Raw genomic sequence first — 17,414 nt, forward strand, 5'->3', positions numbered from 1 at the left:
CCTGCTTAACCCACATTGTTTCACTGGCAGTAGTAATTACTACTTCTTTCACTTTCACAGGAATGTACTTCTATTTTCTTTACTATCACCTGCACTGGAGAAATGGGGTATCATTTTCTTTCAAATTGCCTGATTAACAAAATTAATTGAAACCCAGAATGGTTTCCCCAACATGTATTTAACTTGGCATCTGTTGTTATTGTTTAAAATATAAAGAAGAGGAATGCATATCTGAAAACCTGTTCAACTTTTCAGCACTTCAGCTAATAAATCATGCCACAAAATTTGTCTTTCAACCATAGTGATTGTAACACTTTACTACCTATATTAGAGATATAATTAATCTTGTCTCTTTAATCATTTTCACAAGTAGAAAGCAATCGCTAAAAATACGAACTACAAGCTGATATAACAGATTAATTTTGTAAATATTTCTTAACTGGGAAAGGCTATTTAAAATGAAGAATTCTATTCTAGCCTCTTACAATGTTATTCTGACTTCCAGCACATAACCAAATTTTCAACCATTTTTGCCCACAGAGGTTGCTCCAAGTTGAACGTGCAGCTCTAGATAGTCATCATTAATACGATCCCATCTTTTACTGGGCTAGAATTGCATTAACAGCAGGGAAAAAAAGTTCAGCAAACTTGTTTTGCTGAAAAGATTAAGCAGTAACAGTGGGGAACTGAGAGTTATAGCTATTTGAACAAAATTTATTTTATTACTTTAATTTTCAACTACAGGCAGTATTTGCAGTGCCTGTATGGCCATCATCCTAATCTTTTTCTGCATGTAGCTCAGACATAACTTTTTCCCAATGGATACTGCGCACTGTGTTTATCTTGTACTGCATCCAGAATGGTTGGATATTCCCTTTCTTGAAACTGTATCCTGCTTCTGACACTGCTGAAGGACTGCTTTAGAGAACATGTTAGAAAGTGTACTCATTTTACGTCTTTTACTATTTGCATTATTTAATAAAATAAATCCCTGCTCAGTGTTTTAGTCACTGTACAGATGGAATAAATAAGATAGTCCCTGCTCCAACAACTTAGAATCAAAGTACAAGGCAAAAAGAGAACAGATGGATATAGAAAGAGCAGGGAGCACAAGGAAGCAATGAAAACTATTTTGGTTAAGGTGGTAGGAGGACATGTGTCAATCTAGCTATATTTGTGTGGTAATTTTAAAAACCAATTCAAAGGAAGTAGCTTGGTGGATGTTTACATTGAGCCTGTGGGACTGTGACAGAAAGCATGACGATGGCTGACAATCTATCAGGCAGTGGAAACTCCTGTTATCAAATGAGCAAACACAAGAAAAGTGAAAGCAGCTGAGTCCTGATGCACAATGAGGAAAAAGTATAGAAACGAAGATAGGAACAGACATCACCAAAACGACAGCCAGGAAAATGATATACGTAAAGCAAAACTATAATGGTCAGAGAAAAGGACAGAGTAGCTGAGACCCCAGAAGATAAGAACCTGAACAAGAGTTCTGCCTGCACAGATGACTAGGGAAGGTTATACCTCTAAAACCATACAGAAAAAAAGGATCTGAATTATCAACACACAGTGCCAGAATGCATATTACGCATGATATTATCAGTAAATTGACACTGTTAGGACTGTATATAATAACTTCATCTCCTGAATTAAAACAGAAATCCTAGAGACCATTTCTTGCAGGTATTGTCAAGGTTACTAAAATGCTTTCAGTAACTATTTAATTAAGAACAGAATGTGTCGAATTGAAATTAATATGCTGACATGAAGAAAACAGAGAAGTTTTTTGATATGGTTTCATTTTAAAGAACCAAAATAAGGAGAGAAGTTTACAGTTAAATGCTCTTAGAGAATATTAATAGCAAAGAACCTGAATTCTGAAAAGAGCCATCACAAGAATTGTATCTTTGCCTGAATTATTCAATAGGCCATCAACCTAAGTAAGAAATAATGGTGCATTTATTTTAAAATTAGTTCTGAATTTTAAAGAGGTCAAAAGCCTTATTATTAATCTTTAGTTAGAAAACAGTTTAATAGAGCGAGTCCACTTTCTCAATTTAACAGAAATCTCTTATAAGCCTGTTCATGACAACAGAAGTTTACTACTTATTGGCAGTTTGAGTACTTCTTGTTATTTTAGCAGCTTTTTCACTCTTTGAGCCACAGAACAAAAAAGCCCAGATCAGGGCATAATTTTGCTTTTTCCTTATCAAGAAACTACATAGGGAAACGTATGATCTTTTACTGAGAATTAAACAGAGTAGTATCTACTGAGATCATGAGATCAATTAGTCATAAGAAAACCTTTGAAAACCGTTGATATTAAAAGGTAATTCAATTCAGCTCATTCATCTTAAAAAGTACGTTGACCCTGCAGGGCTAAAGCTGCCCTAAATGGCAAGATCTATTACATAATCCATACTTAGGCTTATGTCACCATGCTGTAGGTTTCTCATTTAAATGAGATCAAAATCTCCACTATTTAGCACAGGCTTTAAGTCTTTAGCATTCTTAAACAAAGGATTCTTGGACCCAGCTGCATTTCATGTAAAATAAGGTTGTAAGACTCCAGAAAATCAGACATATGGAAGTTTACTGGAATCCGTATGAGCTAGTAGAAAGTAAACTTATCTGAAGGGCAACAATTCTAAAATATGAGGTAAAATAGGCATTAGCTTTTGCTTTACCTCTTAACCAAGGATTTAAACTGCTTGAGACGCCAATGAAGCTAAAGAAAATACGGCACCACAAAAACGGGAGATGATTTAAGAAGCGTACAAATCTACAAGACTATGTTCTTACGGCAGCATGATGTATCTTGAGTTTGATATTTTAGATAAATCTCTGCATCTACCAACAAGATATGTGAAACAGTACTTTGTCACCCATGGTATTTACGATTATTTATGTTTGACAGCTTGAAGCAAATAGGAGGAACTAAAATTTTCAAGTATTTTGACAGTTCTGTGGTTTGACTACAGTTCACAGAATCTGAGGAATGTGTCCTGTGAATAAATGGGAGATGCAGAAATTCAGAGTGGGTAAGCCTTCCTGCTGAAAAAATGGAAGACTCTACTAATAGAAAAGAGTTTGTAAAGGAAGGGTGAGGGCGGAACAGCATTATTTTTTTCCTCTCAGGAAAAGAGAATGAAGAAGAGACTACAATTTATAGCAGAGGAGAGAGCAGATCAAAGAAAATCATGGAAGATGATGGGAGCTGCAGGATGCTGAATATCAGACAGATACAAATGTATTTGTATATAAAGAGCTTCTGTCCTGAGTCACGGAAGACATGGTTGTACACACTTTGACTCTCTGGGAGACTTCCTGTTTCTGATGCAAAATGCGATCCATCATTACCCTGAGCAAACTTTTAAACTTTAACGTTTAAAAAATACTTAAGAAAGAACAAAAGAAAATAAGCATCATTAAACAGCAAGGTCAGACATACTATTCAAAATAAGAAGGAAGCCTTCAAAACTTGCTTGTGTCCAAGTATGAAAACAATTGCAATGTATCAGGTGAAAAAGGGGTAATTTGTAAAGGCATTAAGAACTAACTATACAATCTGTTTCAAATATGTATCAGAAACAGGAAAACTTTCAGAGTATGTGTGGGACCAATAGGTCATAACAAAGTCTGAAAAAAAGACTTCCTGCATCTATGTGGTTTGAAAAGCCTGCCAAAGAAGATGCAGTTGTCTGCAAAACCAGCTTTACTCTCAATAGGTAAAATATTAACAACTCAGCAGAAGCAGAGGGTATCCACCCAACAGACCTGGAGAAATGCAGGTCAGAAAAACAAAATATCTGAACTACTGTCATGCAATTATCAGAAGGCAAAGTATTTCACCAAGACAAAAGAGGAAAAGTTCTCACATGGTAAAAGAGGAGACAGGAGTAAATGGTTAAAGAAATTCATTGTGAAGGAAGATCATTCTCTTTCTTTCCTGTAAATCCTATGTCTGCATTTGTGGAAATTACTATATTGACAAGCTACTGTCCATACATAAAATACTCATTATTTCCAAAGTCAAGCTGTAATTCTATGCATCTTTGACTTCTATGATTTGAAATGTCCTTTTCACTGTTATTGTATGCACCTAAATTACAATAATGTCTTTTTTTTGTTTGTTTTTTTTTGTTTTGTTTTGTTAGTTTGGTTGTTGGGGTTTTTTTGCTACAGATGAATAAACAAACTTGATTAAAAGTTTTGGGAAATAAAGAAAAATGCAGTAAATATATTCATAATTTTTTATATTATTTATATTATTAATTATATATAAGTATTCTCTATAATATTTTTTAAAAACAGCTTGTACTTACCTGCTTTCTGACACTGTACTATCTTCTCATATAAGTTATCTGTATTTTCAACTACATTCCTGATGGTCTGAATCATCTGTAGAGAAAATATATTAAAATATAGAGAACTATCAGTAAAATTCAATTTTTACTGAAAATTTTTAATCTGTAAAAGATGCTTAAATTTAAACTGAAATCGATAATTTAATATTTGTTATTAATCTAATGAATACATTCATTTTCCTGGTCATTCATTTTCCAGGCAGAGAAGTGCCCTAAATGTAGCATAAAGACATAAAAAATACGATGATTTTGGGCTGGGATCTGTGAACACTGAAGTAAAATGTCTACTCCATAATTCATTGCCTATCAAAGCAACTGGAAATTACATAACTATTTACCACGTAATTCACTTTTAGTGGCTTCAGTGAGATAACCTGGATTCAGGTTTCCTCTTCCTCACTCACTCTGACATTCAGGATGATGACCACTCACTACCCAGTGTTTCCTGTTTCCTAGGGATCATCCCATTGCTTTTCCAGATTTGTTCCTCTACATTTGCCCTTTTTGTGACTTGACCTGTACATACGTATGAAACAACGTTCTATGGAGGAAAACAAATCACTCGAGGCTGGTACTAGAGGATAAGGAAAATAAATTATTCCTTTACCTGGTCCTTCTACACAAAAAGCCTTTCAAGGAAGCTCAGCTGAAAGCACACTAATTAAGACGGAACCATGCACATTTCTCAGTCTAGGGTATGTATTGAGAAGCAATAACTTTGCTTCACACCTTACCCACTGACGTCTCTGGTACCCACTCAAGCAGTTTTCTCACCACTAAAACAATGACTAAAGTTTGACATGTTACTTATGTGGGTGTTCATGTGGAACTTTCTTTTCCTCAGGAGACCACAATTGCTGTTATGAGCAGGAACATTTTATGTTATATGGAAAAAACCCCATATCTCTCTAACTCTTAACTCTTCCTCAGAGACATATTACCTTAAGAGGCATGACTACAGTAGCTCTTCCTCACACATATTAGGAGCCTTCTCCAGTTGAGTGACATTGAGGCTATTTTTCTCAACATTGCTCTAAGTGAGGTATAAATCAATTTGGAGAAGCAGGCAAGTAAGTCTCAGATATCTGATCACGGCAAGTGTGCAGGGAAGTGAGAAGGAAGAACACCTGCATAAGGTGTAAACTACTCTACAGACTTCTATAGTTTTTCAGCTACACAAAAATCTGGTTTAAGTAAATGACAAAGCATTTAATAATAATTCTAGTTCTGTTTCTATTATTTCAACTTAAAATTATAAAGAAAATTACGGAAACCCCAAAATTTTTAGTTTATGCTACATACAAACAACATGTAAACAAGCAACTTGAGTATGTGGAGGTCATCATACTGGATAATTTAATTTAATCTTCACATCCTAATTAATCTGTATGTAATTTCAAAGCACCTGTTTATCATGATTTATATTATGTCAGTTTTTAAAATATGAAATACAAATTATAATAAATGAGGAAAAAACAGTAATTTGATCAGGTTGCTAAGCTGCAACTGAAATATTTTAGCTTACCCATTTTTAACTGGATTGTTCTTTGAATATGAGTATCAATGTTCACTCAAGCAAAAACTGCCTATAAATAGAATTATGCCAACTACTAATTAGGTGTAACAAAATGAAGACAACTCTTTTAAAGAGAAGCATACTTAAATAAAAGAACACCATATTTCACCCAGACAGGCTTCTATAGGGAGCACTGCAAACTGAGTATTCCTGATTTGTCAAGGAGAAAGCTGCATTTCACTATGTTTCATTACCATTCAGTCTTTAAAACAGTATTCAGAAATTGAAATGAAGCCACTATAAATCTGCTTGAAAGGCAAGGACTTTACCTGTTTCAGTATGTATGTCACGTAACACATTTGCTTCTGTAAGGTACCTAAATGAAGAGAACCAAAACACTGCTGGCTTCAACCGCAAATACACTTCCAATAACTGATGTTAATTTGCTAACTAGCTGAAAGGATACTGTAAAGCATCCTCCACCGAGCTTCTGCTGCACTGAAAATCACCTGGAAAAATGAAACGCATCTATGAAAGAGCACGTATGGCTCTTGTTTTGTCAGGATGTTCATACACAGTAATAAGGACTACAATGGGATTCTCTGTTAATAAGAATCCTTCCACAAAATAGAGAGACCAGCTGTGCTGCCTATTAAAGGTATTTGTTCTGGAGAAACTCTTAAGAAATACTGCAACTGCCCTATGTTAGTCTACTCTGTGTTCCTGATCCCATGTGTATAATAACGTGATTTCTAAGTCATCCCAGTTAGGTCCTATTCCAGACACAGAACACCTCTATCTGCTCTGTTTCCTTCACACAGTACATTATACATGCACATCAGCTAATTTAGAAATAGTGGAGAATAAGTCTCAGCAGATTAGAAAACTTACTCTGAGACACTGCACTGATTTTCAGAAATAAGATCATTCAAAGATAAAGAAAAATGCTTACATCACTACTTCTTTGTTTACTTTCTGTATTGACAAAGTAAGAAAGTTGTACTAGTTCTGCAGATGAAGGGAAATGAAACTAATTGCTGTACTAGTGCTCTTTCATCCCAGCAAGGCTACTGTTGAAGAAGAATTTATGATAATGTGCAGATTTCATATTTCACAGTTTTGGTATGGAAAGTGGCTTTGGCTAAATACTCTCAGATCAAAAGTGACGCTGACTTCGCAAATTTTGAAGAAAAATGTCAATGCATTTCACGTGACAGAAATTTTCTAATATCAATTTTTGTATTACCAAGGCCTGTAACAGTTACTTTCTTTATCTTTGGTCTCTAAAATACATACAAAGCTGTATTTAAGATTAACAGCACCACTAAGCAAAATTGGCTGAGAGCGCAATAATTCAGGGGTTGACTTCCACTACCATTCAGTCAATATTATGCTACACCTCAATTTTATTGATGTCCTTCACTAAGGAAATAACGTAGCAGTATGCTGTGTGCAAGAGTAGGTGTCACCTTTTAGCTGTGTCTGATTAATAAAATAATAGTATTAGTTCATTATAACCTTATTCTTATATTGCTCTTTACCATGCAGTCACCTTTTAGTATGTATTCAGCTATTTGTTAAATGACTCTTATGGAGTGTCTGAACATATAAACTCTTTCTGGTGTTCAAGCCAAAATTCTAACAGCACGAAAACATTCATGTAGATATTAACAGAGACTGAAAGACTTTTGGTAGACATAGCGTATGGAACAACTGAGTATAAATGGTTATATTTAAACAAAAAATTAGCCTGATCAAAATGATACTTGCATGTATGTGTGTGCTTGGTATAAAAGTGAAGTAGAAAATGATGAGTAAGCAGGAGCTTCAGTGTGAAAAACAGTATGTCTGCAGCAGAATGAGAAATTAAATTCTCAAGGCAAATTACTTGTGGAAATTGAGGAGAAAGACCAAGTAGAGTCTAGTATATATTAGACTAGTTTATACCGAAACAAGCCAATTGATAATCAGGTATTTGCTAACCACAGCCACCTTTGAGAATACTATCAGTGACAAGTGGAAAAACAAATGTAAACAAACTTAATAGGGAACAAGAAGTTACCAGCCAATCATTAAAAATGTATTGCAAATTACCCATGCCTATTCTAAGAAAAAAACAGATATTATATGAAGTTTAGTAGTTATACTTTCTAGCAAGCCTTTTACAATATTAATTCCTATCTCTAACCTATGTTGCTCTTTTCTGGAAGTAAAGATTCAAAATAACCAACAAATATATTTTAAATATTGCATGCGTAACACTTGCTGGAATTGCTTCAACTCTCTCTTCAATTCCTGCCCTGCAACCCCAACCCAATCTTAGAGCAGAGAACTGCTCTGGTACTCACTACATACTGGACTATCTTCCTTTTTTTTTTTTTTTTGTGGGTCAATGGAAAATGGAAATGCAGAATGGTGTGCTTCATGAGCCTTGAAGTCATCACATTTTTGCAGAGGTCAGGCTGACAGTTTGATCTATTCATCAAACGATTTGTTAAATCATTCAACCATTTTGCCTAGTTATCAGAAAAACTGTCAGTAATCCTAGCAAAAGGATAAATGTTAAGAAAGATGTAAAAAAAAATTAAATTATTCTTAAGAGGTTTTAGAAATAAACACTAAATTATTAGTCCAGAGTTCTCAGTGAGGATTAGAGACCTGTGTTACTATATATTGTCCCTGCCTCAATAAGCATGATGATGATGATTAGAAATAGAACAATTTTGGTTTTCAGCTGGTGGAACTGTGTTGCTAGGAGTACCATTCACCACTTACGTGACTGTATCTTCAAACACCAAATGAAAAAGTCACATACTTTAAAAATACACCTAATATCTTTCTCAGCAAAACAGAACTCTCTCATTAAGAGACAGTTACAGAAAACTGAAAAAAAAAGAATAGACATGTCTAGACTGCCCGTTAGGTTTATTTTTTATGTTGAAAAGCTTTGTTAAGTCTGTTTTATGGTTGTTTTATGAAAGAGGTATGTGCTATGTGTATGTCTACACACATATGTAAGTCCTCACATGTATGTACACATACATGTATTTGAGACCATTCACTCAATTTCAGCTGAACTTGAACAAGTGAAGATCCATTTCTACTAGGCTCATGAAGACAGGTCTTCTGGTAGAAGACAGAACATCCTGTTTATGTCCCCAATTTAGGGAAAAGATGTAGATTGAACTCAACCCTAAATATTTTATACATCACATTTAACAAAGAATATAGACCTTGAGAAAGGAATCTTTAAAAGAATCCCAAGATTTATTAATTCCTCTGCACGTGAAACTGCTTGGTAGCACACCAAGAGAGACACTAGCTGCATTTTAAAATGGAAAAACCAGCCAATGATAAACTATGTCTGGCTGACGAAACTCTGTGAGAGAAAATACCTTCACTGACAGAGTTGCAACACCAATGAGGAACTTTATTTTTAGCAAGTAAAGCACACTACGCATTTACATTTTGAAATCTGTGAATATGTGTTGCCAATACTGTTAGACCTACATTCTGACAGTAAAACTGAAACAATACCTACAGTAGGTATAAGATAAATCTTTACTAAAATGGCGCTCTCCACAAAATGCTGCTCATATTCTCCTTTTATCTTAAAATCAGCATATGGACTAGACAATCTCAACTAGTGCCTTCCAACCTCAATGATTCTATGTAAATAAGGATTTTAGTAAAGTTGATGTCTCCAATAAAAATAAATTTTTAGAATGGAGCTCTCTGGCTCAAGCAACAATCAGTAACAACTTCAATACAGATAAAAATCAGGTGTGGTTTTGCCCAAGCAGTCCAAAGCTGCTCTATAACGAAGAACAACTGATCTACTATCCAAGTATAGTCCAAAACACCAAGGTAAGAAAACAAAGCTGCTAACTGCTGCTTCTGTACACCCAGAGGAATCCTCCCATCAAACTACATTTGCTTTAAAGTAGTAAGTATTTTAGCAAACATACTGTCTAAATTAGAAATTATTTCTCCAACTATGCAAGAAGATAAATTTAGTACAGAAACACAGAGTCATTGAGTTTGGAAGGGACCTCGGGAGGTGATCTGGTCCAACTACCCCTGCTCAAGCAGGGCCACCTACAGAAGGCTGCCCAGGAACATGTCCAGATGTTTTTTTCATATCTCCAAAGGTGGAGACTCCACAACCTCTCTGGGCAACCTGTTCCCATGCTCAGTCACCCTCACAGTAAAGAAGAGCTTCCTGATGTTTAGACAGAGACTCCTGTGTTTCATTTCGTGCTTCTTCTCGTGTCACTGGGCACCACTGAAAAGAGTCGGGTTCCGTCGTTTTGGCACCCTCCCTTCAGATATTTATACACATTGATGAGCTCCCCCTGAGCCTTCTCTTCTCCAGGCTGAACAGTCCCAGCTCTCTCAGCCTTTTCTCACAGGAGAGATGCTCCAGTCCCTTCATCATCTTAGTGGCCCTTCCCTGGACTCTCTCCAGTATGTCCACATCTCTCTTGTACTGGGGAGCCCAGCACTGGACACAGGACTCCAGGTGCAGCCTGACCAGTGCTGAATAGAGGGGAAGGATCATCTCCCTTGACTATAACATGTATCATATATAATGATATCATTAATTATTATCTTTCCCTTTAGACTTTAAAACACTGTCGTCTTCTCAGACAAATGCAGAGGAAATTTCCATTATGCTTCTTGAACTCGCTGGCACATTATGATATAAACCTAATGCTGTACCTAATTGACAGTGGCAGTACATCCCCATAAGTGGGAAAAACATAGAAATAGACTCACAGTTCCACTTTTCCAGCCTTCCTTTCCTCTCTCGCCTCTTTTTGAGATGTTTTATATTCTAGGAAACACATACGAGGAATGGGTTTTTTTGTCTTCAGAAAGAAGCAAGCTGAGATTATGTCATGATGCAGTGCAGAAGCATAAGAGATTAAATCCACTTACCAAAACTAATTCTTGTAGGGCCAAGAAAAAATAGGACATTATCTGTTCTTAATTTTGCAGTATCGCCAAATGAATTAGATTTCCCACAGTTCAAGAAAATTTACCAAAGGATCAAACAGTCCACAAGTTCTCTATTAAAAAGTCTTAAGTTCTTTCTTAATTCCACATGAGTAAAGTACTTGAGAAAACTAGGTTGAAGATAGAGTAAATAAAATAATGAGGAACTCTCTTCTAAACTATGCACACAATGACATTAAAGTCTCTTAAATCCAACAGTCATTTCTCCTTGCTTTCCTGACACTATGGCTGTTACAGCAAAATTATTTTAATAATTTTTAAACTAAAGCTGATAGAATGAAAACACTATGTAAAAAAGTGGACAATAAGGAAGCACATATATATGAAAGGAAAATAACCTGCATCTGTAAAGAGAAGCAGAAATTAATGAACCTTGTGAAAAAATTGATAGGTAGTGTTACTTTTGAAACTAAAACCATCACTAACAGTTCCAGTAACCACAATTTTTTCACACAGAAGGAGTTAAAATGACGAACAGAAGATTAAGAATTTATTGCGAAAGAAAAGGAGATATACTATTGGAAATATGGAGTACATTTAAGAGAAGTTGCTCTGCATCTGACCTATTTTTATGCTCTTCCATAAACATTCCATTGGACTACATTAGAAACAGGACAGTAAGCTAGATGAACTCCTCATCCTAAGCAGTCATATTATTTTATGCTCTTATGAATACTGTGAGTCAGCCATTAGCCATAATGGGATTAGTGAGAGGATACAAAAAGCTTCACCGTTCATGCTCTTAACAAAAAATGAAGAAATCTTGACTTCCCAGAAGCATCAAGTTGTCATTATCAGAGCTTTTCAATTGATGTAAAACAGCTCATAATTTACAACATTTGGCACTGGAGTCTGAATATCCAAAATTAGACATTTGTTTCTGCCCTTGTGGACTGAAAAGCCCAACATAAGCTGAGGTTATCATCTGCAGCTCTGTTTTTGGAAGCATAATTGCAACCTTCAGTTTAGAATGACTGTCCTTTCACAAAACAGGAAAATAAAAACTGATAATAAGCAACATAACTCTTTTGAAGGAACTGCCCCAGCTATTCACTATATTTTCCATCAATACTTTGTTTTCCATCAGTTTTTGTGACAGACTAACACCTACACAATCAGTAACTATTTAACTTCATCTCAAAAACCAGGATCTACAATTATTATAATTTATTAAACATGGTAAAAACCATTACCTGGACTATTTGCAATATTAAATTGCAATCAATGATGTATGTTTTCCCTTAGATCTCTTCACCACTGAACTGTATTCATTTACTACCTAAGTAAAGACAGTTCTAACTCTACAGAGACTTGATAATGAAAGTAAACATACTGTACTAGGCCAGAGGCAATAATGGAAATAGTGAGACAGTGTCTGTTACCAGTATTTCAATACTGCATTTATATTGCCAACTCTGAAACTCTGTGTTTTAACACTCATTATAACAATCCACCGCTACAACTGAGAAAGTTGTTTGAACTCAAAGCACCCACTTGCTTCACACCTTGATGATCTTTGCAAATCTGGGGGCATCATTAAGTCATACATCTTCAAGAGCACTTAGCTATTTCAGCTAGATCAAAGTTGTTGGAGCTATATCTAGTATCGCTAATCCACTTACTGGAAAAACATACCCTAATGCAAAAATCAACACAAGCAACTGTCTTTAACAGTTCTTTTCCTGTTGGAACATCAAGTTAAGTTCAACATTTACTCCAGCTGTCAGAGAAAACGTAAGAATTTTAAAAGGCTAAAAATTTAATAGTAACCTCATTTCAATATGAGCATTTGAAAAAGGACTTTGTCAAATGCTTTTGGAAAATTCAACCACTGGTCTACACACTTCTTGATTTCAAAGAACTCCAAGAGATTAATGAGCCCTTCACTTTAAAAAAGCTATACTGACTCTTCCCCAACACGACATGTTTCTCCATGTTTCCTCTAATTTTCTTCTTCAAAACATTTTCTACCCATTTTCACAGTACAGATGTCAGCCTGTCTGATCTGTAATTTCATGATCTTCCCTGGAAACCTCTTAGAACACTGGCACCACACTAACAACTTTGATAGTCACTTTTAAGTGAGAGGATACACACAACAATTAGCAGTTTGGATATATCAACTCTTGAGATCTTTCAGAACCCTTGCATGAATATCACCTCTTTCTGGTGATTTTTTTCTCAGTCATTTTGCCTTTCCTGTGTAAGATCTTCTATCAGCATTTCAGTTAGAGATGAATTCACCAATGAGTCCTTCATAAAGAGGGGATCCATGTGAAACCTTAATCTCCATAGATAAATGGATGCAAAAACTAATTTAGTGTTGTGGTTTTATTTCTTTTATACTTAGATCAACTAGTGGTCATGTGTACTCTTTGACAAGCTTCCTGTTGTTGGTATATTCAGAAAAGCAGTTACTGTTATTTTTAAGTCTGTGTACGTTGTTCCTGAAATTCTTCACTGCCAGCTTTCTTACATTTTTGTATTTAACCATGGCAGGGTTAAATATCTATCCTATCTTCCTCATTTGCCCATGACTTCAGCTTTTTGGAAGACACTTTCTTCTTCAAAAAAGGAGACCTCCTCCTTTTTGTCCTCCTCAAGCGTTTTCTGGTAAGTGGTACACATTTACTTCAAGCCCCCTGCGTGGCATCTTTAGAGTGTCTATGATGTCTGTTCTTTTGACTACTTCTCTTACCTTTCTGCTTTAAAAAAGGTTCCTTATTTTTATGTGGTTATGCTCTCAAGTACAAAAGCAAGGAGTAACAGCTTTCTGATCTTCTGTGCAAAGCCTAAATTCTTTGCTTTGTAAGCCAGATGATGCTAAGAGTTACACTGTAAGATGGAACACCCGTGGAGGTGGACTCTAGAAGACATGGGCTCAAGAACAACATTCTGAACCAACCACAAAGCAGAACACAGCTATCACAGTCTATGCCAGTCATGTATTCCTCAGAAAAGGTACCAGATGGAAAAATCTGGATTTTCTTTGGGTGCACAAAGCAGATAGTGGTCAGACGCTATCACATGATTTAAAAACACATGAGATCCAACAACTGAGCTCGATTACAGGAGATTGGTGACCATCCTGAACTCAGTCTTCTCTGCCACAATCAGAAATTGAGCATTTAGATCAAAAGAAAGTTATGCAAGCTTTAAAGTAACCTATTCACTCACTCCATTTTAGGAGATAAACTGGTAATTACCAGCGCTGGATCTAGTATTTTTTGGTTACCTCAGAAGTTTACAACCTCAAGGGGTAATTTGTGGAGGAAAGGCTTCTCAACTGAATAACTCTGGCACATTAGTAAGCTGAGATGAAGGGGAAAAGTCTTCATCTACTTGTTCTCTCAAGATACAATTCTACAACCACAGCAGAATGACTGAAATCCCTCTTACTGTATTTGCAAAGCAACTATAACCAAGGGCCTACATCAACCACAAGGTAACTAATACAGATTTTATGAGCTAAGCATAACTCAAAACAGATCTGCTAATCATTCTTTTTTAGGCTCTGTGAAAAAGGCAATGGATATACTCTTTGCTTCCTTCAGAATTATGAGCTTCAATCCAACCTGACCAATACAGAAGTACCCCACTCAACTCATCTATACTGGTATCAAGACAAGTTTTAAAGGTAAAGAGTATTTAAGTTTTTGAGCAGTAGCTGAGAGGACTGTGAACATTTTATCAAAACCTTGACAATCAGCCCTTTTTTGATAGCCTTTTAATAAGCCCTACTACTATCACTACTGTCTATAACTCTTCAAGGTACAGTGTCAAACTGTCTACTTCCCAATGGGATGGACATGTTCAAGTTCAAAATACAGGCTGTCATATTTAGTTTATGTCATCAGCCAAATTTGCTGCTCCGTAACATGAAGTTAACTTCCATGTGATCGCATGTGCAATCTGCTGTATTGAGCCAGTAGCTGAAACAAGTCAACAATGAAGTAACTGGATTTAAGCTTACTACAGAGCTACTAATCACCAATCATATGGTGTTCTCAGTTTACCAGCTTTGCTGTATTTTAATACCTCTCATTTTCATCATCTCACAAATCCCACCATCAATAACACAGCCCTGCTCCCGAGTCTATCCCTAGGGTGCGTATACAAAATCTATTCATCTTAGATTTCATTTGAATCAAATACAGACCTCCCATACTGTAGTGTGCAGACATTCTGAATTACAACATAATCTGAATATTTAAAAAAAAAAACAACAAAAAACACCAGGAGAAACTGTGAAAAAATGGATCTAGCACCATTATCTAACTAGGATTTAATAACATTTAATCCTAATTATTGCAGCAGTATTACTTTCTCTTCTTTCACACAGGTACAGTTCTGTCTTTCCTGTGTTAGCTTCCCTCTTAGAAGTAAATGCCTGCTTGCAAAGTTTAGAAAACCTTATCTTCAACAGACAGGACACTTCATCCTCCACCAAGGGCAGACAGAGACAGTCAAGTTCTGAACAATATCTGGCTTCCTTTGTATGATCCTCTAGCATATCTTTGAAGTGCTATTATACACATCACTGAATAATGCTGCAGACTTAGGACGAGACAATTTTTTTTTTTTTCTCTTGCCATAGCATAACTTTTTAAGGTTTACTTACTGTTCATCTTAAAGGTTGTAAGACATTTATTAAAAAAAACATGCAATGGTGTGGAAGAGGCACTTGCCTTAACTCCAAGCTTCAGTGTGCAGCACTGATCAGTGATGGGTGTGATGACACCAACAGAGTGCATGCTGAAGTATCACATAAAGGAAGCTGAAGTTCATGAACGAGAGGGAAAAATAAACATTGTTAAACAGTGAAAAGATGTTAGGGTGAAAAATACTCAGGAGCATGGAGAAGCTCGAGAAAAATACATAACTTAAACTCCTGTCTTTCTCAAAAATTCCTAGTTATATTTGGTTTTCATTGTTCTGAAAAGACACCCCAGCTCCTATAACACGGATAAAAGCAAAAGATCCTTTTATTTCCTGGGTAAACTTCTGGTTCCAAATCATGCTGGTGACAATTTACTTATTAAATTCAAAAATACAGTATTTTAACCCATGAATCGTACTAGTCTTTATCACTTATAGCTCCTCCATTAACGTAGCAGCGAATGCTGACAATTTAAGCATGTATTATGCGCTATTTGTTTACGTGTAAAAAACCCAAGTATCTAGTGATATGCTAATTAACTTACTATCATTTGCATCATTCTTTCTTTAAAAAATATATGTACCTGTGCTACACTGAAGATATTCTCACCTTTCCACATACCTCCGCACTATAGCACTTTTTTGTAATTATTTCAATGTGGACCCACTGTCCCACTGTAAAGGTCTTGTATCCTTTCACACTTTACAGAGCAATGATGAGTCCTTCAAGCACTCTCAATGTAAACAAATTCTAAATAATTAAAAATCTTGGCTGAATATTGCTTTCTATGTTTATTATAATTTTATAAAAAGGAGAGTATTTCTGACAAATAGGAATCCTTTCATTAGCCAAAAATATCGTGATCCTGGAACAGCAGTACTTTCAGAATATCATTATGTGTGCCGCATTGAGAATGCATGCAAGGTAACGACAGACTATGCATTTATGGTACTAACCAAGGTTTATTTAATAAATGTTTAACACAGTCTCTGCTATCAACATGATTTCATACTTACAGTACTTAACACACTGGAAGAACATAGTTATATAATTTTGACCTATATTGAGGCCTAAGCCAGGAGAAAATAAGACAAGTAGGTAACTATTACTTCAACAGTACATTTACTCTTTCTTCATTCTGGATAAGGATTCTCATTATTAAGCTGAATTTTACACCCACCTGTTAATTAATCACATCAAAAGAATCCCCAAGCCAAAACCAACCATTGAGATAACACGTGTCATTTTGAGGGCTCACTATATTAATTTACACCAAAAACACACAAAAAGAACACTATCTATGATAGGATCAGACTCTAAACATCTGCCACTATAGCAAATACCAACATATGAGCTAAATAGCTTCACATCTCTTGTCCCCTCCTTGAGGAAAAGATGATATGGATGTCTCCCACTATTTGACAATGTGCTTTCAGAAACAAGGGCTATCAGTATGGTTCCCATGGCTGACTTCATTTTCCAGTATACTCTACAGATTTCAATTGCTTAGAACCTTTTGTCAAACTGGATGGAGTACTGGCAAGATCAAAGTTACACAAATTGAAACACATTTCATTATTTTAATTTCTAAGTTTTATTTGATGAAAATAATCTTAATTTTTACTTATCTTCAATATCATTTAGAGCTAGAAGCACTATCATATTCTTTCTCTTTGTTTGAAATTCAGCCTTTATCCTTTAGGGAAGAGGAGACAGAAAAATGCTTTGAACATGCCACTAAATAAATATTCTATTTTTCTTACATATGCAAATAAAATATAGATTTCTAAAGTACACAAATATTCAAATAATGTGTAGATTACAGGATTGGGGGGGGGGGGGGGGG

The 17,414-nt window shown here is 35.6% G+C and overlaps 1 protein-coding gene across 1 annotated transcript in view; it reads right to left on the reverse strand.

Moving 5' to 3' along the window:
- The window catches only part of PLCL2 (phospholipase C-like 2), a 44,931-nt gene that overhangs the window by 19,941 nt on the left and 7,576 nt on the right, over window positions 1-17,414 (reverse strand). Inside the window, exon 3 of the mRNA XM_009705130.1 lies at window positions 4,332-4,407. Coding sequence (XP_009703432.1) covers window positions 4,332-4,407 — 76 coding nt within the window. The remainder of the gene's footprint in view (window positions 1-4,331; window positions 4,408-17,414) is intronic.

This window comes from Cariama cristata, unplaced genomic scaffold (genome assembly GCF_000690535.1).
Source record: "Cariama cristata isolate BGI_N322 unplaced genomic scaffold, ASM69053v1 scaffold6518, whole genome shotgun sequence".
NCBI classification, from domain to species: domain Eukaryota; kingdom Metazoa; phylum Chordata; class Aves; order Cariamiformes; family Cariamidae; genus Cariama; species Cariama cristata.